The sequence below is a fragment of the Mobula hypostoma genome, chromosome 25, assembly GCF_963921235.1.
Source record: "Mobula hypostoma chromosome 25, sMobHyp1.1, whole genome shotgun sequence".
NCBI lineage: Eukaryota > Metazoa > Chordata > Chondrichthyes > Myliobatiformes > Myliobatidae > Mobula > Mobula hypostoma.
This window is the reverse complement of record NC_086121.1, coordinates 19,511,808-19,537,281: the sequence shown is the minus strand read 5'-3', so window position 1 is coordinate 19,537,281 and position 25,474 is coordinate 19,511,808. Positions and strand designations below refer to the sequence as shown.

Below are 25,474 nucleotides of genomic sequence, written 5' to 3'. Positions count from 1 at the left end.
TTTTTGCTGATCTACCATTTTAACATGTAATCTATCGAGATTAATGTGTTCAGCTTCCTGATCTAGTCGGATGGGAAAATGTTTCCCTTCTAAGGAGAACGTCTGAACAATTAGACTTTGAAAAAAAACCTGTTACATATTTTGCTCAATGGCTTGTACAAATAAACTGTTTCTTGTGAATAAGCATTGGAAGTAAATAATCTGCCACCACCTGAATTTATGCACCTCTGATTTAAACTGAGAAACCAAGTCGAGGAAACACATCAAAGGACCAGATGTAGAGATTGCTTGCACTCTGTCACCTAATTTAGGAAACACTTACATGGAGCGAACATATCCAGAAGCCAATTACACCAAAAAAATTGAAGCAAGGTGCACAAGACTGCGAATCTGTAAGAATTGATTTGGGGTAAGTTAGATGTAAGGCAAATCTATCAATTTCTTTGTTGCACTTTAGAGAAGTATAAAATATGTACAAAAAGTATATTTTCGATTTTCCTAAGTGTAATATCAGTTGCTACAATCCACTGTCTAAATATCCCATACGAATCTTGTTTTGATCCCTCAGGTTGTGATAAAATCCCAATTATTATTGGCACTTTATTGCTGGCAGTCTTTTTTTCAACTGTGGAAATTTAATTGCATTGATGAGAATTGCAAGTTATACATACTTTCCAACACAAGGTGCAGGACATTTGAAGTACTTAGTTGAGGTCGGTTTAACCTTGTTGTCACTGAGATAAACTTGGTTACAATAGTACAGAGGGAGAGAATGAATCATGTTCATATTTGTACAAGCTTTGTTATATTTTTCTTCTCCTGGATAAGATTAGCATGGACATTGTGAGCCTGGAGGCCCATTTCTGTGACATATGTCTTTATGAATCTATGACGCCATCATATTATGTACAAATAAGTGTTATCTGCCTTGTACTGCGAGTAACAATATGTGAGTTATATTGTCTGTAAATTTTATGAGTAAATTATATTTCTGTAAAAAGATTCTTCGTGAATCTGATCGACTTAATATATGCTGCCATCTTGGATGATCCTAAAGTGGGATTAATTGGGGTATCGGTAGAAGGAATAAAGACATTTACTATTTTCTAAATGGGGAGAAAATTCAGAAATCAAGGTACAAAGGGACTTGTACCTTGTAAAAGTTATCTTGCAGGTTGAGTCAGTGGTGAGGAAGGCAAATGCAATATTAACATTAATTTCGTGAGGACTAGCATACTGTATGAAAGCAAGGATTTAATACTGAGGCTTCGTAAGGCATTGATCAGAGCGCACTTGGAATATTGTGAGCAATTTTGGGCTCTTTATCTAAAGGCATTACAGACAGTCCAGAGGAGGTTCTTGAGAATGATTTTGGGAATGACAGGGTTAATGTATGAGGTGTGGTTGATGGCCTTGGGCCTGTACTCACTGGAGTTTAGGAAAATGAGGGGGGATCTCATTGAAACCTATTGAATATTGAAAGGCCTATAAAGAGCAGGTGTGGAGGGAATGTTTCCAATAGTGGGGGAGTTTAGGACCAGAGGGCACAGCTTCAGAAAAAAAGGACAGAGATAAGGAAGAATTTTTTTAGCCAGAGAATGGTAAACCTGTATAATTCATTGCCACAGATGGCTGTGGAGCCCAGGTTACTGGTATATTTAAAGCAGAGGTTGATAGATTCTTGATTAGTAAGGGCGTCAAAGATTATGCTGAGAAATCAGGTTGATAGGAATAACAACTCAGCCATGGTTAAATGGTAGAGCATATTCGATGGGCCAAATGGGCTACTTCTGCTCCTATGCCATGTGATCTGATAGTCTTATATTTGATGGTTGTCATAATCTCAACTGCTAGTGAAGTGGGAAATCATTTATTTATACAGTGCTTCAGTATTTCATGGTTGCCTCATGTCAAAGTATCCATTTAAAGTTTTAACATTTTTCATCATTGTTCTAGATAACAATGTATATATTTGGCCATTTTTTCATCTGTTAAATATTCTACATGTTCAAAGTTCCATGTTATCTCTTTGCACTCTGCTGAGACGTCTTTAAATGTATTTATTACATGTATCAATGCTGTCCAAATCTTGCCCCTTCTGGATCACCCATATGACCATTTGACTCCCTTGAAGAACCTGTCAAACACCTACTGTTGCCTCCATGATTTTCTCCTTGAGCAAACTTGCTCCCTCAGTCCCCTCTTCTAATGAAACCCTTTGCAAGCACCCTTTAATGCACAAACCTTGCTTCTGGTGTGTTTCCTTAATGATATCCTTTCGCTACAAAGGTAAAAATTCTAGAGGAAAGACCCATTGTGCATCATGTGTAGCATAATATTTGAACCTCCCAATCAATAAGCCAAGTCCAAAACCACTGCAAAAGAAATTCTCTCTATGTGCACAATAGATTGATGATTTTAGTGTATACTAGCATGTGCCAGTCAAGACTGTTCAGCCCATCTTGTCTATGCTATCCTTTTCTTGGGAAGAAGCACCTCCACTGCAGGTAACCGGGAGAGGAATACAAATGAGGAAGGCCAACCCACGCCTGGATGTTAAGAGTAGCACAGTGGTTACAGAAAGAGCAACTTGTTAATGTAAAAGAGTAAGACTTGGCCTCTGATCATTTAAACATAGAACACCATAAGGGGCTGAATAGGTACAACACCTCATTGATATCTACGCAGAAGAGCATATTGAGGATGCTTTATACCAGGTAGTATAGCATGGAGTTTAAAAACTAAACAGTTCTACAGTCCTCTCATTCTACATAGTGGCCTCCATAATGGACCATGTAGTTTGGTTGTTAACTCTGAAGTAACAAAGACCATCCAGTCATTTAAGAAGTGTAGGACAACCAAAAGGAAGATGGACTTGTCTATGGGGAACTGCATTGTGCGGGCCATGCTGAAGAGATATGTTTAGCATATCTGAATTCACGTTAATAGGTAGCATATGATTCATATCATCTCTCTCATTAAGATGTAGAAAGGTCAGAGTGAAAGTTCTTAGAAATCAGTAGCCATTCTTATTTTTAATTGCTGACTTATGATTCTAAGATTATTACCAGTGGGTACAGATTTGCTCCGGATCTCTGACAGCATTGTTGTGCATTCCTTGCATGCAAGTATGTGATAGATGTTCGCACCAAAATAGGCTCTTTTGGGAGCATTGGGGAATCTGCAGTTGGGTCCAACTTCTTTACGTGCACAAACACAATACAGTTCAAGTTCTTGGATCAAATGACTCCCAGTACATGAATCTGAAAGTTGGTGTCGGGAACCGGAATAAACTGGAACTTGGTCTGCATGCGAGTCTAATCTCCACCTCGTAGCACACCGCATGCTTCCATTGCCGTACGATCATACTAAGAGGACATAGCCTTTGTTTTGAGTTGTAACAATGAGCTTTGTAGTCAATTGCTTTGGAACTATCTTTGATTGAATTCTTTTTATTTTTCACTGTGTATAGTGCGTCTGTATACTCTTAATGTGATAAGATTTGTAGAAATTTCAGTTGTGGTCATAGAGCAAGCACACAAAATGCTGTAGGAACTCAGGGGGCAAGGTAGCATCTACGGAGGGGAATGGACAGTTGATATTTTGGGTAGAGGTCCTTCATCAGAGTCTTGATGAAGTGAGTCGACCTGAAATATTGACTGTCCATTTCCTTCCATAGCTGCTGCCTGACCTGTTGGAGTTCCTCCAGCATTTTGTGTGTTTGCTCCAGATTTCCAGTGCCTGCAGCCTCTCTCGAGTCTTCACTTGTGGTCATGCTGCAGATACTGGACACTAGGGGATGCTGCAATATCACAAAGCGGGAAAATACTCTTCAATTCCCATCGTGAAACTATCCAGTTTTGTATTTTCCTCCTACACTGCAAATACTTCAGTGAAGATCCCAGGTGAGCTCCATGCCTTCCATTTTCGCTTTGACCATCAAACCATAGAAGACATTCACAAGCTCCCACAGCCCACAACGACTGTGATATCACTCTCTGAGGCTGACGTGAGAGCATTCTTGGCCGAGTACTGAAGAACTGTGTTGATCGACTGGCTGGTGTGTTCACCAATATCTTTAACCTCTCGCTTCAGCAGTCTGAGGTAACCCATCTGCTCTAAGCAGGCTTCAATTATTCCGGTGCCTAAGAAGAACATGGTAACATAATTCAATGACTATCATCTGGTAGCACTTACATCCACCGTGATGAAGCGCTTTGAGAGGTTGGTGATGAAAGGTATCAACTCCATTCCAATTTACCTTTGGCACAACAGATCCACAGCAGATGCTATTTCATTGGCTCTTCACTCAACTCTGAACATCTGGACAGCAAAGGTGCATACATCAAGATGCTCTTTATTGACTACAGCTCGGTGTTCAATACCATCATCCTCTCAGAACTAACCAATAAACTTCAAGACCTCGTCTTCAATGCTTCTTTGTGGAATTGGATCCTTGATTTCAACACCTGCAGACTCCAGTCAATTCAGATTGGCACCAACACCTCCTTCACAATTACCATCAGCAGAGGTGCATCCCAAGGCTGTGTGCTTAGTGCCCTGCTCGACTTGCTTTATACTTAAGCACAGCTTCAATGCCATATTTAAGTTTGCTGACGACACCACTGTCATTGGCTGAATCAAAGGTGGCGACGAATCTGCGTATGGGGGGAGATTGAAAATCTGCCTGAGTGTTGCCATAACAACAGCTTCTCACTCAATGCCCGCAGGACCAACAAGGAGTAGGTTATTGACTTCCGGAGGGGGAAATCAGAGGTCAACGTGCCATGAGCCATCCTCATCAAGGGATCGGAGGTGGAGAAGGTCAGCAACTTTAAATTCCTCAGTGTAATCATTTCAGAGGGTCAATACCCTACAAAAAGTGGTGGACCCGGCCCAGTCCTTCCCACCATTGCACACATCCACACACAGCACTGTCAGAGGAAGGCAAAATCCATCATGGCCATCCAGGCCATGCTCTCTTCTCACTGATGCCGTCCATTAGGAGGTACAGGAGCCTCATGACCCGCACCATCAGGTCCAGGAACAGTTATTACTCCTCAACCATCAGGCTCCTGAAGGAGAATGGATAACTTCACCCGCACCATCACCGAACTGCTCCTACAACTTATGCACTCACTCTTAAGGACTCCTTGCCTCATGTTCTCGATATTTATTGTTTATTTATTATTATTATTATTTCTTTATTTTTCTTTGTATTTGCAAAGTTTTTTGTCTTTTGCATATTAGTTGTTTATCCATCCTGTTGGGTGTAGCTTTTCATTGATTCTATCATGTTTCTTGTATTTATTGAGTATGCCTGCAAGGAAATGAATCTGTGGATTGAATATGATGACATATATGTACTTGATCGTAAATTTGAAATACATTTGTCATTTTAATAGCTTAGTGCCCAAGTTACTAGACTCGATTCATGGATTTCTGACTTAGAGGCATAAGCTTGCATTTCAATGTAGCTGAAGTAACTAAGTACACCTGGAATTGTAAAGAGTTAGTTTCAGAAATGGGAACAATGAAGCTTTCAGATTGTTGTTAAAGTCCATCTGGCTCACCAAGATCATTGCAGGGAGAAAATCTGCGAAATCCAGCATGGTGTAAATCAGACTGCAGATGCAGGAAACATTGACTCGCAACTATTTCCTCTCAGAGGCAGTAAGGGATTTATTCCTCTTAGAGGCAATAAATGTGGTCACCCCCACCAACGCCCACATATTGTGAACAAATAAATGTAAACAAAAATCCTTCCTAATATCCCTGTTTGAAATGTTCCTTTCCTCCTTTTTTGCTAGTTACTCTTCTGCTTGGTAATTAGAAGTCACTTTAAAGTTAAGTAGATGGACTTGCTCAGCAGTAATGAATGCTGACTTAGGTTACTATATAATTGATGGATACTGGGTTCTATTTGGATGTCACGGTATAGGCTGATCCTTTTTTTTATCTCCTCCTCAACTCCAGTTCCCGGCCTTCTCCTGTAACCTTTGACGCCATGTCCAATCAAGAACCTATCAATCTCTGCCTTAAATACACCCAATGACTTTGCCTTCACAGCTGCATGTGGCAACAAATTCCACAGATTCACCACCTTTTGGCTAAAGAAATTTCTCCGCATCTCTGTTTTGAAAGGGTGCCCATCTATCCTGAGGCCGTGCCCTCTTGTCCTAGACTCTCCCACCATGAGAAACATCCTTTCCACATCTACTGATGAGAGGTGGTGAAGAAAACAGAGACTGGATATGGCCATGTTGGAAGAATGGGAAAAGCTGCAAAGAATTTAGAGCATAGGGGTCTGTTCAAAGACAAGATTTGTTCCAGATTTAAAAACCTAAACACGAGGAATTCTGCAGATGCCGGAAATTCAAGCAACACACATCAAAGTTGCTGGGGAACGCAGCAGGCCAGGCAGCATCTCTAGGAAGAGGTACAGTCAATGTTTTGGGCTGAGACGTTGACTATACCTCTTCCTAGAGATGCTATTTGTTCTGGATGATTACTTTGTTCATTAGTATCAGTGGCTTCTGTGAATGTATCTTTTATCCTTAATGTTTCACTGCTTGGTGTCCAATTACAATAAGATATCGCTCATTACCAGCCTTTCACCAGCCTTTATACTCTGGGCTCCACCTCCCACCCCTCCCACCCTCAATCATTCTCAACCAATGTTTCTATTTCTTTTGTTTTTGTTTTGTTTTAGAGCATCAATTACCTTAAAATACTTAGCACTGATTCTTGGTCAACAGGTTTCTGAGATACGGTTGGATCAAAGTCATCTAATTCTGGACTGGAGGTCTTGAGTAATGAGACTGGATAAACTGAAACCCATTTCTGGAGTGAAAAAGACTGAAGGTCAATTCAGTAGTAACACCTTTTACATGTTAAACAAGGTCCTTTCCCTGAAGACATAGAGAAATACTAACAGTAACTGTGACATATACTTACGTAATTCCTTGTTGGCACAACGTGACCTCTTTGCACCACTTGCTTACCAACAGGAAAAGCACTCAGCAAAATGATTGGGGGAAGCAACAAGCCATAATCTACCTACACACCAGATCAACTTGTTTCTTGAAGGAACACTTGTCAGTCAGGGTTCCTGTTCATTGTAAATGACTAAAATTGAAAGGGTAGAGCAAGGTTACTGGCATCCAGAGGGAGCTTTGGTTCATCTATTTATAGATACGTTGGGTTGGGGTTGATGAAGGATTGTGGGTGACATGAGTTATAATCGTGTGATACTGGCCGCATACTTTAGGACTAGTCACAATGACATACAGAAACAGGTTACAGTTGAAGGGTAAGGCAGAGCAGGAAAGAAATGGGAGTTTCCTAATTACTATTTCCTTAAAAATGGACACTAGTATTTTCATAACAACATATTAAGCTAACTGGTCTTCTCTCTCATTTCCTTTTCTAGATTATAGCCATTTGCAGTTTCTCATTTGACTGGGTCCTTTCCAAAACACAGGGTACAAGGTGTGTACTCTTTTCCCCACTAATTTACCTTTTTAACTACTGACCTTTTTGTTTTAGGTTCCTTCTTTTTTCACATTATTTATTATTTCTTTGTTTGCTTTTTGTGAGCTAGGAAGACAGGTACCAAATGTCTGCCATTTTCCTAGATAATTGCCTTTATTTAAATTGAAGATCCTAGTATGGGACATAATCTTTCAAATTTAACTTCTTTCCATAAACTACTATGAGATCATCAGTTCATCTCATCTCATGATCCATGACCAAGTCTAAAATAATCTGTCCTCTGTATGGAGCCACCGTGCACTGTTCTAGGAAACTATCTTGAATGAGTTTTAAGAAATCAACCTCAAGATTACCTTTCCTAATGCATGTGAAGATTAAAAAATCAGAAATTTCAGATGCTGGGATGCTGAAACAAACTAAAGAAAGATCAGAATCAGGTTTAATATCACCCGCATGTGTTGTGAAATTTGTTGTCTTTGTGGCAGCGGTACATTGCAATACATACATAAAATAGTTAAATTAAAAAAGTAGGCAAAAATAGAGATAGAGATTTTAAAAAGTAGTGAGGTAGTGTTCATGGTTCAACGTCCATTCAAAAATCAGATGGCAGGGGGGAAGAAGTTGCTCCTGAGTTGTTGAACGTGCACCTTCATGCTTCTTCCTGATGGTAGCAATGAGAACAAAGTGTGACCTGGGTTATGGGAGTCCTTAATGACGGATGCCCCCTCTTTGAGGCACCACTCCTTGAAGATATCCTGGATACTACAGAGGCTAGTGCCCATGATGGAGCTGACTAAGTTTACAGCTCTCTGAAGCTCACTTTGAACCTGTACAGTAGCCCTCTCTAATCCCTTCCCCACCACCACCACCCCACTCACCAGACAGTGATGCAGCCAGTTAGAACACCCTCCATGGTAGAAATTTGGAAATACTCCACAGGTAAGTCAGATAGCTACAATGGAGAGAGAAATGATTCAGCAGAGCTGTGGTTTTCTAACCTTCCCCATTTCCTTTGAAAGGTCAGTAGCCTTGAAATGTTAACACTACTCACCCCACAGCTGCAGCCTGCTCTACAATTCTGGGAATAGTTTTTTGTGTAAAGTCATTCACAATTTTTGCATGATCTTTATTTTGAAAACCCTTGATTGATTTTATGTTCCTGTCCCTGACCAATGGATTATTTGATTAAAAGTCTGCCACTTCATCAAGATTTTATTAAGTAAATCTACATTGTAATTTGGTCAAAATCTGTAACAAAATCTCTAAAACTGTTGGTGTCCAATAAGGTGATTTAAGTAATTTAAGATTACTTCCACTAGTGAATTCTTTCCTTTGTTAGCTATTAACTACCTACACTATACGCTCATTTTCTGAGCTAAGACAATCTATTACTATAATCCTTATACCACCCTGTATTATCAGAGCATTTGGTTAGAACTGGGGTTATTATTGTAGCTTCAAATTTCCTGGAATATTCTATTCCCAGCCTTGGTCACCTAAAATAAAAAGGAACTTTGACTTTTTGCCAATTCTGTCTGCTTTGACACAAACTCTTCCCCAGGTTACAGCGGCGTTCCGTTCCTGTGAACTGTTGTAACCTGAACAGCTCGCACATTGGAAACGTGGTCTCAAACCTTCAGCTCAGAAGGCAGAAGATGCCTGCAGCAGCTGGCAGATACATACTGCTAGTCTCCCAAACACTTGTTTGTACGTATGGGCTATACAGAAGTCAGATATTCATTAATTGGGAAGGACCTGCATATCAAAATAAATTCAAAGTTCAAAGTAAATTTATTATCAAAGTACATATATGTTACCATATACAACCCTGAGATTCATTTTCTTGCGGGCATTCTCAATGTAATTTATGGAATAATAACCATAACAGGATCAATGAAAGACTGCACCAACTTGGGCATTCAACCAGTGTCCAAAGGATAACAGACTGTGCAAATACATACATACATACATACATAAATAAATAAATATCCAACCAACCAACCGATAAATATCGAGAACATGAAATGCAGAGTCCTTGAAAGTGAGTCTGTGGGTTGTGGGAACATTTCAATGATGGGGCAAGTGAAGTTGAGTGAAGTTATCCCCTTTGGTTCAAGAGCCTGATGGTTGAGGGATAGTAACTGTTCCTGAACCCGGTGGTGTGAATCCTGAGGCTCCTGTACTTCCTTCGTGATGGCAGCAGTGAGAAGAGAGCATGTCCTGGGTGGTGGAAGTCCCTGATGATGGATGCTGCTTCCCTGCCACAACGTTTCACGTAGATGTGCTCAATAGGGGGGAGGGCTTTACCTGTGATGGTCTGGACGCTATCCACTATCCTTTGGAGGATTTTCCATTCAAGGGCATTGGCGTTTCCACACCAGGCTGTGATGCAGATTATCTACTTATCTTCCTTTGCTTTGTCCCTTTGTGTTATTCTCTGTTTATTATTACCCATTTCAATGCAGCTGTCACGTTCTCCCTTTCTGCTTAACTTCCAGAATTTCCCCTTGTCTCAAATTAACCCTCCCACGCCCCACATTTCACATCACATAAATCAGTGATGATAAATCTGATTCTGATCTATTTAAATCCCAATCTGCAACATATGTTATTCAAATCAGACAAATGTGAAGTGTCGCATTTTGGTAAAACACAGGAGGGCAGGATTTATGCAGTACATGGTAGGGCCCTGGGGAGCGGCGAAGAACAAATCTAGGAGTGCAGGTACATAGATCCTTGAAAGCGGTGACAGAGCTGGACAGGACGGTGAAGAAAGTATTAGGCATGTTTGCCTTCATTGTTGAGAAAATTGACTACGTATAGGAATTGGAATTCCGTGTTTCAGCTGGACAAGACATTGGTAAGGCCACATTGGGAGTATTGTGTACAGTCCTGATTGCCCCACTAGCGGAAGGATGTTACTAAATTGGAAACAGTGCCATTACCAGACTGGGGATTTACAGTTATAAGGAGAGGCTGGTTAGGAATTCCCCCCGGAGCAAAGAAGTTGAGAAGCTTATAAAATCATGAGGGATGTAGATAAGCTAAATAACCACAATCTTTACCCCAGGGTAGGGGAATTCAAAACTAGGACATAAGTTTGAAGTGAAAGGGAAAAGAGATGCGAAAGGTGACTTTTTCTAAGCATTGTCCCTATATAGAATGAACCTCCAGAGGATGTGGCAATTATTACATCTACAGGTATATAAATAGGGACAAGGCCCAAACACAGGCAAATGGGACCAGCTCAGTTAAACAACTTGGCCAGCATGGTCAAGTTGGGTTGAGGGGCTTTTTTTTCCCCCAATTCTGTTCAGCTTCATGATTCTCTTCACCATAACTGTAGTCTCAAAGTAAAGCCAATTCCAATAGGACAGCCTCCTCTTTCTCAGTAGAGGTACCAGTGCCCAGAAATTGAAATTCCTTTTTGCCAAATCACCCTTTGAGCTGTGCATTCACACTGGTTTAGTTTGACTCCTCTGTTATTTTGTATGTAGAACTAAGATTGAGCCACAGATGCTTTGTAACTCTGCTTATGGACTTAAAACTGTCATAGAATTTTTTTTTTGCTTTACCCATATAAGTGGTTCTCCAAATCTTTCTGTAATCCTGAGACCATCACCGTTGCCCTGATGCTGGGTAGGCAACACAGCTTTTGGAACATAGTTGAACAGAACAGCTTCTAGCAGAACTTTCCACATGATAAAATGCTGATAATCTAGTATCTGCTTATTCAGAAATCCATCTGTATGGATGAACATCTGGCTCACACATTACTCTTCTATTTCCCTCAGATAGGTTGGATTCACTGGAAAATTTATTATGCTACTGTGTATCATTTAAAAATAACGAAATAAACAGATGTTTGGTTAATAATGTCCCAAAAATGTTTCAGTCCACTTTCAAATGTCCTATGGGTGCCAGATTTTAATTGGAACATTGGAAATTGATTGTACCCACTACATTCATGACTTTGACATTCACTTGAAGTTGTACACAGAGTTTAGTACAGTTATGATCCAGCAATACTGCCAGATTAGAAATTCAATACTTAGAGAGCATCAGCAAATGGCATGGTGTAATCTCTGATGAATTATTGGGTGAAGAGTCAATTCTACTATGATACTAGAGTTGAATGATATATCAAAGGAGGTCTACTTAGCTGAGCGTTCCAAGGAGAATGCCTGACCTACTGAATTAAGCCATTTTCAGAACTCATTGAGCTCTTGCTGGAGCTTCCTGAATCCCATTGTGAGATGAGAATGAAAGCTGGAATTGGACAATGGGAGGGCATCAAGAAACACATAGAACAGTACAGCACAGAAACAGGCCATTCAGCCCACAGAGTTGTGCCAAACCAGCTGAAAAGCAAATCAAAAACACTCAAATACTAATTCCTCCTACCTACACAATGTCCATATCCCTCTATCTCCCTTACATCCATGTGCCTATCCAAACACCTTTTAAAAGCCTCCAATGTATTTTCCTCTACCACTATACCAAGCATCCATGACTCTAAAAAAAAAACTTACCCCTCACATCCCCCTTTGAACCTTCCCCTCCCCCCTCACCTTCAATACATGTCCTCTGGTATTAGACATTTCAACCCTGGGAAACAGATACTCTCTACCCACTCTATCTATGCCTCTCATAATCTTGTAACCCTCTATCAGATCTCCTCTCAGTCTCCGGTGCTCCACAGAAAACAACCCAAGTGTATCCAGCCTCTCATGATAGCACATTCCCTCTAAACCAGGCAGCATCCTGGTAAACCTCTTCTGAACCATCTCCAAAGCCTCAGCATCCTTCCTATAGTAGGGTGACCAGAACTGTACACACTTATTGAGTCACTTCTTCACATTACTGTCATGAAGAATTTTCTCTGCACAAATTAGCTTCCACTGTATACCAGCAAACACATTTCAAATGGATTGTTAAGTATTTTAGAACAGTGAATAGCACCTTTTTTCTTCTTTTGACCCAATACACACTTAGAAGGAATGAATTATTCTCTTTCACGACATTTAGCTCACGTGTACGCATTTTATTCATTTCCTGTACATCTGCAGACACCAAGCAAGAGGGAACAATTGACTCCTGTGCAGCTGGCTTGTTTTAAAAGGCCCACCCTAGCACATCTGTAATTCATTGCTCTCACTGCTCTTGCCTCCAATTAAACTACAAGAGAACAGAAAGTCTTTAACACGCCCCAAGGGAGATACTTTTCATGAATCATTTACAGGTCAAAGTCAGAGCTTGAAAAATGTGGAGGTGCACTGCGGATCGTGGTCTGAATTTACATTAGGTTGTCACAGTAGCAACTTTATCACCAAATTATGTCGAAAGAGCGGATGTACAAATCAAAAGCCATGAGCAAACCACACACTTTAAAATAAAGACAGCTGAGATTTTTTTTTGTTTAAATATATATAATAATACTGCACAGACCCACAGAAACATTGTTCTGGAGCTTTCCAACAAATATTATAGAAACAAAATATGTTACAGCCAGTGAGTACACAAGAGCAGAAATATAGGCCTTCATTTATGTTACATACAGTTAATTGATTTCTGACATAAAACTTTCCAAATGAGTACCTGCATGATTCTTCATATAGGTTCCTAGTCCAGTCCAAACCCATGTAAACTAGCTTGTAGGTTAGTACTGAACCTCTTACTATGCTTGCCTTTACTCAGTCTACAAGTTTGAGACACAAGCTGTTTTTCGCTACCATTTCCCTCGATATGCTCATAGTCATACATGGGGAGGAGGGAGAATGTTCTTTTAAACTCCAATTGAAGCTTCTTTCCTTTTCATTGGTTTTCAGCAGGGAGGTGAGTCAAAATAGGAAGGCCCAAAACCTTTCCCTCACCCGTTCTGAGAGTCTTCTTGCTTCTCCTTCCTCCTCCCCCTCTCCCCAATTCCAGACGATAAAGTGATGCCAAAGTACCAGATTGTAAGGGTCCAAGCCTTGAATCACTAAGGGGCAGACTGATAGAAATTGTGTCCCTCCATAAACAGTACTCATTTTGGGCAGCAAGACCTCCTGGAGGGTGACTATTAGGGACCTTTGAGGCTCTGGCTTCAAATCCAGTGTTTGAACACAGACACACTATGTATAAAGTGGCAGGTTTGGGCTGTACTCATGCCTTTCATGATTCATTTTATATCATCACCAAGAAAGGGTATTTATACATGATATCAGAGAGTAGCTGGTCAAAACTACACCTCTGCAGTCTTATTGCCAGCAGGGTCTTGGCTACAATAACTCCTGTTAACTGCCATTGGTTATCTACACTTTAAAAAAATATACGTGAAAAATCAGATTGTGCATTGTATTTGAACATGGTAGAACAGGCAAGCGTCCAGTGCTGATATGCAGAGAATAATGAACAATGTGTAGAAACCCTTTCCACCAGCAGCCCCCCACCCTCAACATACCCTCCTTCCTCCCTCAACCTCATTTGGTTTCACTTTTTAAAAAAAAACAAGGAGGGAATGAAGAAGAAATAGCAGCATGCAGATTGCTAACCTTCCGGGAAAAATGGAATACCCACTCCCTTCCTTCTGAACTTTGGGATTTTCCACCACTTAACACAATGCTGCAAATCATTGAGTGGATGGCGAAGAGAGGCAGAAACATGAATTTGTGGCAGTTGTGTGTTTTTAAAAAGTCTTTTAATTCTTTCCCTTCACTTGAACATAATACTTTTTCACTTAAATAGCCATTAAGTAAGAGGTGACCTTCATTAAGCATCCCTGAGCTGAATTGACACCAAGCATAATTGCTTGTACACTGCCCTGTAACAATTGCCAGTTTCTCAACCAAAAGGGTCTCCGAACAGTTATGTAAAGAAGTTTTGGCCAGAGAAACTAATATTTTCAGTATTAGTTTTCTACAAGGTTCATGGTTAATGATGGGCCAAAATAGGCAATGCACCTGCCAGAATATCAAAGGGCATTGTGGCCATGCCCAATGTCTAGTTCATTGTTCATTGCAAAGTTCCAGAAGTAGATAAAGTGCAATATAAACAACAGAGACATCCTGATGAAAAGGTCACAAAAAAATCATATCGCAAAAACCAAAGCAGGCATCCTGTTCACCGTGGATTGTTCAAGGTCTTCCAGTTTATAGATAATGGTCAAGTCATATTCCACATATACATATGTAATATATGGAATTTAGCTGAGGTTTTGGGATCACATTCCGCAATGCTGTTTATTTTTCTGTGGATCCTGCAAGCCAGGAGCCTTAATAAGACTGGGATTATTCTTTGCCACCTTTTTTTTTGTTGCAACTGAGAGGAGTCAACATTGGAAACAAGTTTCTGCTTTACTGTCTCTGGTTTGGTGATTGCAAATGTCTTGAAGTGTTGCACTGTGCAATCAGTTGATTCCTCAGAGGCCTGGGCTTCCACAAATTACTTCTGAAATTTGTCTCTCAGGAAGCAGGTAGTAATGCGTGGAACTCACCTTCTTCCCATCTTCAATGATCGGTAAAATGCATGGTACCCGCAAGGTCGCCCCGTCACTTGCCTGCCTCTGGAGGACTTTGTTGCTGACGTATTTGGGATCAGGTGCAAAGCTTCGTGTTGGGGGCATCACCCCATTGAGGTAGGCTGGGAGACTTTTGGGACTTGGGGTGCGTGAATTGCTTCCGGACATGGGTTCTCGTGGCGGAACCTTCGGTGGTTTGTCCTCATCACAGTGCATTACCTCTGCAGACCACCTCCTGTAGTCATGATTCACTGGGCGTGGGGGTATGGGCACTCGAGGGGGAATCTCAGGCTTCACCTCAATGGAATCTGGCGATGAACTTGACAGGCAGTTTGCATTTTTCAATATGGCGGGCTTGTTGTACGATCCAGCTGGGCCCGAATGCGAACGTCGCAATTTGCGGTGGGGGCGAGCACGATGTTCAGTGACCTCTTTGTTTTCCATTTTAGTATCCTTTATAACGTGGGAACTCTCTGGCACTCGACTCTGACCGACACTCTCAGAGTAAGCATAGTTTGTTTGCCCGCACCCACGGAAGCTCCGTCTGCTTGGAGCTCCATACCTGAAGCTTAGTGGTCTGTAATCCTGCAAGAGCAAGTCAGTTTCCGAGTTCGTGATGGACTCGACCTCACTGTCCACGTCATCGAAAGACACATCGCCCGAGAAAGGCAGTGGTGGAAGTGGCTTGGAGCTTCGGTCACTGGAGCATCCAATGTTAATCAGTGCAGTTGCTCCCCTTACTGGTGTTTGAGGTGGTGCCAGCATATTACCGTTCACTGAGAGTTTATTAAACTGAGGCAACAGCTGATCCTTCTCCAACTGTACTAAAGACTCCTCGCAGTTTTGCATTTTCAGAGGTGCTGCTTGCACCTTGTGGAAGGATGATCTGAGGCAGCTTCCAAAACAGCAGTCTCTATTCAGTCCTAGTGGCTCTGTTTCTTGTCCTGTTCAAAGGGAGGGAAGGAGTACTTTTTTTTAAAAAAAACGAATGTCAATGCCTATCTCAATTTTCTCCCTCCCCTTTACAAAGCCTCGCCTCTTGCCAAGCTGTGTGCTCTCGAGCCACTGGTCATCCCAGTACCTCATGCAAGGTGCCTTTGAGGCCAGCTAAGAATTATTGTAATTGAACAAAATTCAAGGGACCAGGCAACAGTCACAAGCAAGCGGACCTACCTAAAGGAGATAAGTTGTCTCAGGTCAGAGCTAAGATGGCCTCAGACTACATGAAACAGAGTTATAACGGATAGGGAAAGAGTTTACCAAACTGATACACAGAGTAACAAATCAAGACAGGCAGTCCCCAGGTTCCATTCCCAAGTTAGTAGTGAACAAAAGCAGTGTGTGGGAGAGGACCAGAGAGATAGTTGCGACAGGAGGGCAGGCATGTGAAGAGCAGTAAATGAGCGAGTCTGCCCATCTCGGCCCAGATCAACGCAGACCCGAATTTGCGGGGCGTGGGGGGAGAATAGAAAAGTAGGTGGTGTTGGGAAGAGAAAGCACATGGAAATTATGGTATCTGCAGCCCTACAGAGGTTGGCAAGTCATTTCCATTCATCCTGCCAGGATCTAAAATGCTTATTCATATGTGCAGAGTACCCATAAATCAGGCACTTCTAACCCGAATCTATCCATCCCCGGCTGTCATAACAAGCCTTCTTGAACCAGTGGTATTGTACTGTGATAAAGTGGTCTATTGGGCCATTCAAAACACAGTTCAGAGTCAACTAATTTAAAATGTAGTAAAGGAGTCTAATTTGTGTCTGATTCAAGGTCAGGAACTCCCCAGCCCCTACAGAACGCAAGACGAATTTATGATTTTTATAACACTGAGGGGGACTCTGAGCTGCAGTGACGTTTGGAAATGGACAATCAATGTTGGCATTGCCAGTGGCACCCACACCCCATGAGCAAATAATTTACTAAAATCAATTTCTTTATAAACCAAGTAAAAACTTTGGCATTTTTATCCCTTTGAGGTGAAATACGTACTGTTGGTTGAAGGTACAATGTAGGACTGTTTATGGGGAGCAGCGTTCAAAGCACAGGTCACGGCTGTGGCTTCGGCAAAGTAGATGCTAAAAACAAAAGTAACAGAAAAACATTTGTCAAGACTGTCTGAGTAAAGGGTCCATCCTTAGAACACGAAGGCTTTTGATCTCTTCTGATCCCATCCTTCAAGGACAGTGGACCCCATCTCCCTCTTCCCATTATGAAATCCAAATTGTTCCTCAGATGAGTCCTGGGACATCTAACAGTGTCGATCAGGTTTACCTCTCAGGATGTTAAGTAAACACTTCAGGGGTTTGAAAATCCAAAAGCACCATCACAGCTAATCCCACTTAATCCTAGGGATCAGGGATCAGCCCTATTATTTTACTCTGCATAGGAAAATCTCATATTGGTGCAGGCATATCAAGATCTTAACTGTCTGAACCCTGACCAGGGTCATTCATAATATCAGGTCAACTTCCATAACAGTATTACTTTATTGGCATGTTTATTGTATTATTGATGAATCAACCCTTAAACTCTCTAACTTCCCTATGGCCAAGTTTTGCCTTTTTTGTGGAATGTCTTGCTTCACATTCATAATACTGTTTACAACAGCTGCAGTGAATTTTATCTGCTCTCAATCAACCCAGATGTATTCCTAATATAAACCCACACCACCACACTGGGATCTCACCTGTGCTGATAGACACTCAACTTGTTTGCCAACATCTCATTATTTTCTGAGAAATGTTTGCTGGTAAAATTACGCCACATTACCTCCCCCTATCAGTGAAGATACCACCACCCAAACCAAATGGCACACTGTTACGCAACTCACTTGTCCAAAGTACTTGACTGATTCCAGCAGCTCTTGTTTCCGATGACACCATGAGTACCATGCATGAAGCAGTTACTCAGTGGACTGCGGATCTCCTGTGCTGCTAGCCCAGCACTCGACATCTTGGCAATTTAGGAAAGACACCAATCCTTTAAAGTATGTGTGCTGTCTTCAAGTTGACAGGAGTCTTGCATTCCTTAATAAAAGATAATTTTTGAATTATTCATCTGCTCATTTACCTTATTTTAATCAAGGAAGATCAGTTAACAGAGCCTTGAAGTATAGCGCTTTCTCATTAACTTAAGGTTTTTTCTGGCTAGTTGAGATAATACACTAAAAGCATCTGGGAAACCTGATGAACCAAGACAAAGGATAATGTTGATTTCATCCTCTGCATTTCATTTCTGGCAAAAGGTTATTTGTCAACAATAGTATCGGTAGAAATTACCACTGCACAGCTCCTGAAAACAAAAATCCATCTTCATATTTTGGACAACGTCCATCACGTTTTATGACAATCACGCTAAATGGGATAAACTCAGAACGCGTATGGCAGCTCAGAACCGGACATTCTTGGGGTGCTACTCAATTGTCTGTAGCAGCAGAGGTGTAGGTAACCACAATCTGCAGCCTTGTGGCACGGCACAACATCACTCAAGTTTCTGTCAAGTCAGAGGCTCAATCCTGCTTCAGAGTACACAAGAGCATTCTGGGAGCATTGCCAAAAAATCTCAAAACCACAACACTATACTAACTATATGCTTGCTAAATAGTCAAAAACAGCATGCAACAGATCCCATTGTAAATTAGTCCTAGTGTGCAAGTGATTGGCAGGATCAGTGGATGGGGAGGGGATGGGGTGAGACATAAATTGGTAGAAGTGTGGGGAGAATGGAGAAAACAGGTTAGCATGCTATGTGTAGATATATGCATGATAACTTAGACAATCACTGGAAGCCAAAGAACTTTTTCCATGCCTTATGACCCTGTCATGCTAAACTCTTCGATGATTGGAATTTCCTTGGGCAGTTGCTCCACAGACCCGTTGTTTATTTGTTAGGAGGTATTGACGAAGATGTTTTGCATTTCCAGAATTTTATCTTATTTGAAAGACTTTGATCATTTTCATTTTGAGATGTGGGTCTTTTTTGGAGACTGATTTCAACAGCCTTGTGCTGTAGGGTGGAGAGAGGCAAAAAGCTTTCCTCCAACTATGCCATTAATTGTGCAGCCCAATGTGTGCTTTCTAAGGTGCACAGTGGCACCCTTTGGAACAGTAATGATATTGGTCATAGAAAATAGTTATTAACGTTAAACATTCTTTAGTATAGAAAACAGATGAAGTGGATTACAGTAGAGGACTGGACAATAAAATATCTAAAAGACCAGAACTCCCATGAGAGTGAAGTTTCATGCTAACGTCCAGCGCGTTCTCTTTCGATTTAGCAACTTGTACTCAAAAGTCCTTATTTCAAAATAAAGGGATATATCACAAGTTTAAGATCCAGAAATGTATTGTAGGAGCCACGAGCTATGATTTCAATAACAGATTTGGATCTCAGGAAAAGGAAAATTCAGCAATGACAATAATATTGATAATAGAGAGGAAGTAGAAAATATGGAGAAAGAGAAATCACTTTTCATTTCCCCCCTGAAGTGCCCACTAGGTGAAACTTGGTCTATTTTTGGTGTAGATTGCCAATGTCCATATTTCAATGTTTGAAGTAATCAGGTGTCCAAGTTTACAAAGTTTCCTATATTATCCTAATAATTTATTTACTGCTAGGGTATCTTTAAGTTCAAGTCTCTGGGATCCTTGGTTATAAGGAACAAACTTCAAAATACTACATTTCAAAGTACAATGAATAATCTTTTTGTGGAAAGGCCAGTGATGTCAAGGGGAGTGGCAGATTACAGTAACACTACTCACCCACACTTGTGAAGTGAATTTATTTCCTTTCTGTCAGCTGCATTTGCATGAAAGTACAGTATACCAGCTTTAAAAAAAAATCAGGCTGCTGAGAGAAAGCGGGGCATGTGTGGTTTGGGGAGTGTTGCATTTGTGAAATAGTTAGAGCAAGGTGGAGGAGAATGTAACTAGAATCTAAGGATACTTATTGTGTTAGGTATATGTGGTGCACAAATGACATGGAGCCCAAATCCAATCCTATGGTCACAGTATCGTAACAGATCAAATCCTAGGCACTGAGCCAGTATGGCAGACTTATCACAAAATACAGGTGGAATCTCCACAGGAAAATGAAGACAGGTGCAACTTCGATGGAAACACAACATTACGACTTTTATCCTGCTGCTCCCTTCCTGCCCAGGGGAACAACAATAAGGACCCACGTGTCAGAAACGCATTCCCAAAGATCCATTTGCACATTTTCAAATTAGCTAATACTTTCTATTACATCTCCTCATACATTCCATTATTACTAAAACTGAGACACTAATGATATATGGTCCAAAGGAAATTTATTATCAAAAGTGCATACATGTCACCATTTTTCACAGTCTAGGCTCTGCCTCAATTTTCTTCTTAAACCTTTCTCTAATGCAGGCTGCCTTCCCTAGCTTGGAGACCTGTGCACCCGCATATTTCACTGATTTCCCCTCAAGTGAGGTGCATGTCATAGAACTACTGACTATTTCAGGTTCTTAGGCAAGAAGAGGGGTTGAAGTTTCTAAATAGATATCAAAATGAGTAAATTTAGTTAGGAACGGGGTTTAGAATTACAATGCTGTGCAGGAGTTAGGGAACTATGAATATTTTGCCAATCTTTATAACAATATGACTTAATATTGAGACCAGGTTGCTCTATTCTGAGTTTATATTGCAAAGTTAGGGGAAGATAATATTTACAATTTTAAGCAAGAGAGAATCAGCTGGAGATTCAAGCAGCAGTTAAGTTTTAGAATGAACAATCAGGATTTAGACACCACTAGTGAGACCACTATTTATTATCCATCCAGAGAAGAAGCATTCTCCATGTTAGAGAGCATACTGCTGTAATTGATGTAAATAAGATTGCTCGTTTCTTTCTAGGTATTTGCAACTCAAATAAAAAAATGCATTTCTTTAATGTTTCATACAATCTTGCTTTAAGCTGCCTCTTTTAAGTTTGCACTTTAAATAGTCAATAGTAGTGAACAAGCAAGGACAGAGATCGGAGGGATGATACCCAGGGAACAAGCAAGCAATGTCATCTTGGAAAGGGGGAAGAATTTGCAGTCAAATGTGGAACAAAAACTCCCAACTGCAAATTGGGAGATTTTGTTCCACATTTGACTGTGATTTCTGTTGGATTTCAGGTAAAACGAATCAGGTTCTAAATTGATCACGTAGCTTGCTTACAGGGTCTCAGCTTACACGTTAAATGTGTCTATCCGGGCAAGATTCCAAAGAGAGCCGGCAGCATACTGTGATTGGAGATAAAATGGGAGAGCAGAAAAATACCACAAATGTAGAACAGGGGGTACCCTAAAGATCCATACGCACGTCTTCAAACTAGCTAAACACTTTTCTTTTCATACATTCTAAACACTAATGAGATGTTTTTAATCTGGACTAATCGTTTCACCCAACTCGATCAAATCAGTGCCACTCAACTGGAAAAGATCTGCCAAGCTGACAGCAGCTCCTCAGTTTAGAAACATGGTTACAGGCAAAGCTGACAATGCTTGATTGTCAGCTGAAATGCTGCCAGCAATAGATTTAACTTTATTAATTATAGCTTCTGAAAAACAGCAATATTAAGCCCTCTCCCCTCAGTTTAAAATAGCCTGGATGCAGAAATCTGTGCAGTGCAGAAGCCAGTTCATCCCGATTGCTGTGTTTGGATCTAGGCTTGTCTCTATTAATTCAAACACAAGATGAGCCATCCGGTATGGGGGGGGGGGGGGAAACGCAACGATGCCAGGTAATTTGTCACACCTCAGTGAGAAAGAAAGCTGCCAATTTCTTGGTATTGAATACCTCTTTACAATCTCCATTACGCTGGCGAAGCAGTGCTTTTCTCTGACTGATCTTGATGAAGCAATAACAGAGTGTGAGTAATGGCACCAATAATGTCCTGCATATCCAGTGTGGGTGTTGCAGTTTATTAATACTAACAGGAAAAACAAAACCCAGATGACAAACCCTGAGCTGCTCAATGTATCCATAAATGACATTTCCTCTCAAGAAGAAAGGTTTGACCATGAACCGTAAAGTGACCGGGGGAGAGGAGCACAATAATACACTTCAAAAGAAATTGAATTGCAAAGCTCTAGGAAAATATCAAGAGAAAATGCTGGAGGAACTCAGCAGGCCAGGCAGCATCTACAGAAGGGAATAGACTTTCAATATTTAGGACCGAGACCCTTCATTAGGATCTCAGCCTGAAATGTCGACTGTTTATTCCTTTCTCTAGGTGCTGCCTGACCTGCTGAGCTCTTCTAGCATTGCCTGTGTGTGTGTGTGTGTGTGTGTGTGTGTGTGTGTATGAGTGTGTGTGTGTGTATGAGTGTGTGTGTGTGTGTGTGTGTGTATGAGTGTGTGTGTGTGTCTGAGTGTGTGTGTGTGTCTGAGTGTGTGTGTGTGTGTGTGTGTGTGTATGAGTGTGTGTGTGTGTCTATGAGTGTGTGTGTGTGTATGAGTGTGTGTGTGTATATGAGTGTGTGTGTGTGTGTATGAGTGTGTGTGTGTGTGTGTGTGTGTGTGTATGAGTGTGAGTGTGTGTGTGTGTGTGTGTATGAGTGTGAGTGTGTGTGTGCGCGCGCTGCTCTGGATTTCCAGCATCTGCAGAATCCCTTGTGCTAAAGGAGTGGGATTAACTGTAAAACTCAAAGATCTGTCACTCGCACAGTGAAGTAAACAGTTCCTTTTTTATTTTGTTCCAGATTCCCTCCATGCTACAGGTCAGGAAGGAGGTACTGAAGCCTGAAGGTACACACACTCAACGATTCAGGAACAGCTTCTTCCTCTCTGCCATCCGATTTCTGAATAGACATTGAACCATGAACACTACCTCACTACTTTTTATTTTATTTCTATTTTTGCACTATATTGGTTTTTCCCCTTCATTATCATGTACTGCTGCCGCGAAGACAACAAATGTCACGACACATGCCGGCGATATTAAACCTGATTATGATACTGCTAGACCTACTGAATTCTTCCATCAGGTAGCTTGTCACTTCAGATCCCGGCATTCAGAATCTATTGCTTCACCCCTTATCCTAATCTAGGGCACCCTGTACTATAGCCAATTTAAGCACTCTCCGCCTCAAAAGTACAGTCGTGTGCCATTCATTCTATTGCTTGGTTTTAAAGCAAACATTCACTTTCAAGAAAGATTCTCAACATACCATTGGCAAGGCAAGTTGAATGCGTTTTGTGGTTTATCATTGCAGAAACAGTCACTACACATCCAAAATGTCCCCATGTGAGCGATGGTGATTGAAATTGATTAGGCTCCTACATTTATATTGACAGTCCTGTTGTACATACTATTTATTATAAATTACTATAAATTGCACATTCAGACAGAGATGTAACGTAAAGATTTTTACTCCTCGTGTATGTGAAGGATGCAAGTAATAAAAGTCAATTCAACTCTCATTACTCTCGTACTCCTTTTTTCAAGAAATGTTAAGCAAAAATAAATTCGGATGTTTTGGTCCACTCACTGACCGTGCTGATGTTCGGGGTTTAGGCTCGATCGCTGTGCCAGAAGACATCTATGGGAATATTCTGCAACCAGCACTGCAGCATTTCCTCAGGGCACCCGGGGAGGACGATGAATGGCTTGTTATAATTTTTTTAAATTTACTTATGCCATGTGCTCTGAGCTGGTGTATCCGAGGATTAGTAAAATTTATTACTCTCTTAAAAATGAATGCATTTAGGTCTGGTGGAACATAGCCAATAAAAGCAGAAAGCAGACGGCTTAAACTGTATCGTTAGTAAACATTTTTTTAAAAGCAGGCAGCTACAGAAAATAGGTAGGGGCGAGCAAGCCACTTTAAATCGTTATTCATGAACAGTTTCCAAGCCTGAATAGCTTTGCTACTGGGGCGGAAAAACTGATTTTAAAATACCTCATCATACATTAGAAGGAAGAATCTAATCGTGAATTTCACTAACCTTTAACTCGCCTGCAACGATTGCTGATAGATTTACTCTCCGATTGCCGGCTAAAAACGATCGGTAGAGGGACCCGGTCGGAACAGGGAGCGTGCAGATCTGATTGTGCAGACCCTGTAAATCTGCAGGCTGCAGGTAACAGGTTTACTCATTATAACTCAGACTGATTTTAGATCCAACTCGGATGCAAAGAACGTTAAAGTCGGTAACAACCGACTGAGAGAATACTGAATTTTCGTGTACAAAAGTCTGTGGTTAATACGAAACCAGCTTTAATAAACATCAGCTTTGAAAAATTCACTTGCAACATTTTTGCAATGAAAAGTTTTCGTTTTGGAGAGAGTATTGAAATCGTGCAAAGCACTTGCAAGCTCGGGTTATATATTAAACAGATTGGAGTAGCTCACGGCTAATGATTTATAGGATATTTTGTTCATTTGGCAGCGCAATAAACACAATGTCCTGTCGTGCTTCTTGGAAAATAGTGTAGTTTTAACAGAGTAATTTGCAGAAAATTAAGTAGAAGCCGGAAGGCTTTAGTATTAATAAATAGAGAAAGATTTTTTTTAAAGGAGAATTTATGGGTGAGCTTTTCCGATTTGGAACGAGGGACCTGAGACAACAGAGAGCAGTGTGTGGCGAGAAACTTACCTACCTCCTGATGGGGCAGGAAATCCGGCGTAAATTCAACAATCGTTCCGGCTCAGTGCAGCAGTGAATATATCAACATTTCTGCAGACTGCATTCTATCTCTTACTCGCTCTGGTTCCTCACTCAAATTAAATGTATCTCTGTTGCAATATGCCCCGCAGTTTGCTTAATAAAGGCGGGCTCTGGATCCTGATGTCATTCAGGACGTTCCTCCCGCCCACGGCTTCAGTCAGCACACTTACTTACCGCTGTCTTAAAGAGGAATTATCTTTTCAAAAAAAGACGCAGATAAAAGCATCAAAGTTTAAGTCTGTGACAACTTGTACTTCAGCTTTATTTTTAATGCTACGTATGAAAAATTCGCGGGGAAGAGATGAGTGAAGGCATTTTTTTAGGCATAATTTAATTTAGTGGGGCCCACCATTATCTATTACCACAGCTTAAGCCTCGCAGAAGCCAAAACACAAAAGCAGGTTTAAACAACGTTTCTTCAGAGGTAGGTGTTGTGATTTTTAGATAAGTATAAAAATCATGTAACAGTACATTAAGTGTTTAGTCAGCCAGATATTTCTTGGCTGAAATTTATTATTCATATAGTCATAGAATAAGAGAAACAGTCCCTTTCGCCCACCATATCCATACCGATCATTTCATTCATCTATACGAATCCCATTTGCCTGCATTAGAACCATATCTTTCCGTGGCTTATCTATTTTAGGCATCCGTTAGTCTCGTGAGACCATGGATTTGTGACTTGGAAGGTTTCCAGGGCGCAGGCCTGGGCAAGGTTGTATGGAAGACCAGCAGTTGCCCATGCTGCAAGTCTCCCCTCTCCACGACACCGATGTTGTCGAAGGGAAGGGCATTA

General features: G+C 41.0%; 1 protein-coding gene across 3 annotated transcripts; it reads right to left on the bottom strand.

Annotated features, from left to right (window-relative positions):
- Nucleotides 1–12,388: 12,388 nt before the first annotated feature.
- Nucleotides 12,389–24,748, bottom strand: LOC134337813 (ERBB receptor feedback inhibitor 1-like). Of its 3 annotated transcripts, none has more exons than XM_063033072.1 (4): nt 24,611–24,748; nt 17,823–18,018; nt 16,982–17,067; nt 12,389–15,936 (listed from the first exon to the last, which is right to left on the bottom strand). In XM_063033072.1, the coding sequence occupies exons 2-4, from the start codon at nt 17,942–17,944 to the stop codon at nt 14,894–14,896; spliced, it is 1,251 nt and encodes a 416-aa protein (XP_062889142.1). In that variant the 5' UTR covers nt 17,945–18,018; nt 24,611–24,748; the 3' UTR covers nt 12,389–14,893. The 3 variants fall into 3 exon arrangements, with proteins under 3 accessions (XP_062889142.1, XP_062889141.1, XP_062889143.1); XM_063033071.1 differs by having other exon boundaries at nt 24,607–24,739; XM_063033073.1 differs by lacking the exon at nt 24,611–24,748 and adding an exon at nt 23,956–24,563.
- Nucleotides 24,749–25,474: the final 726 nt, after the last annotated feature.

What these genes read in the sequence shown, in the direction of transcription:
- LOC134337813 (XM_063033072.1), bottom strand. Translation starts at nt 17,944, where the DNA reads ATGTCGAGTGCTGGGCTAGCAGCACAGGAGATCCGCAGTCCACTGAGT. An exon ending in CAGTCAAGTACTTTGGACAA is followed by an intron (nt 17,068 to 17,822) that starts GTGAGTTGCGTA and finishes TTTTGTTTTTAG; the next exon opens with CATCTACTTTGCCGAAGCCA. An exon ending in CATTGTACCTTCAACCAACA is followed by an intron (nt 15,937 to 16,981) that starts GTACGTATTTCA and finishes CCCTTTGAACAG; the next exon opens with GACAAGAAACAGAGCCACTA.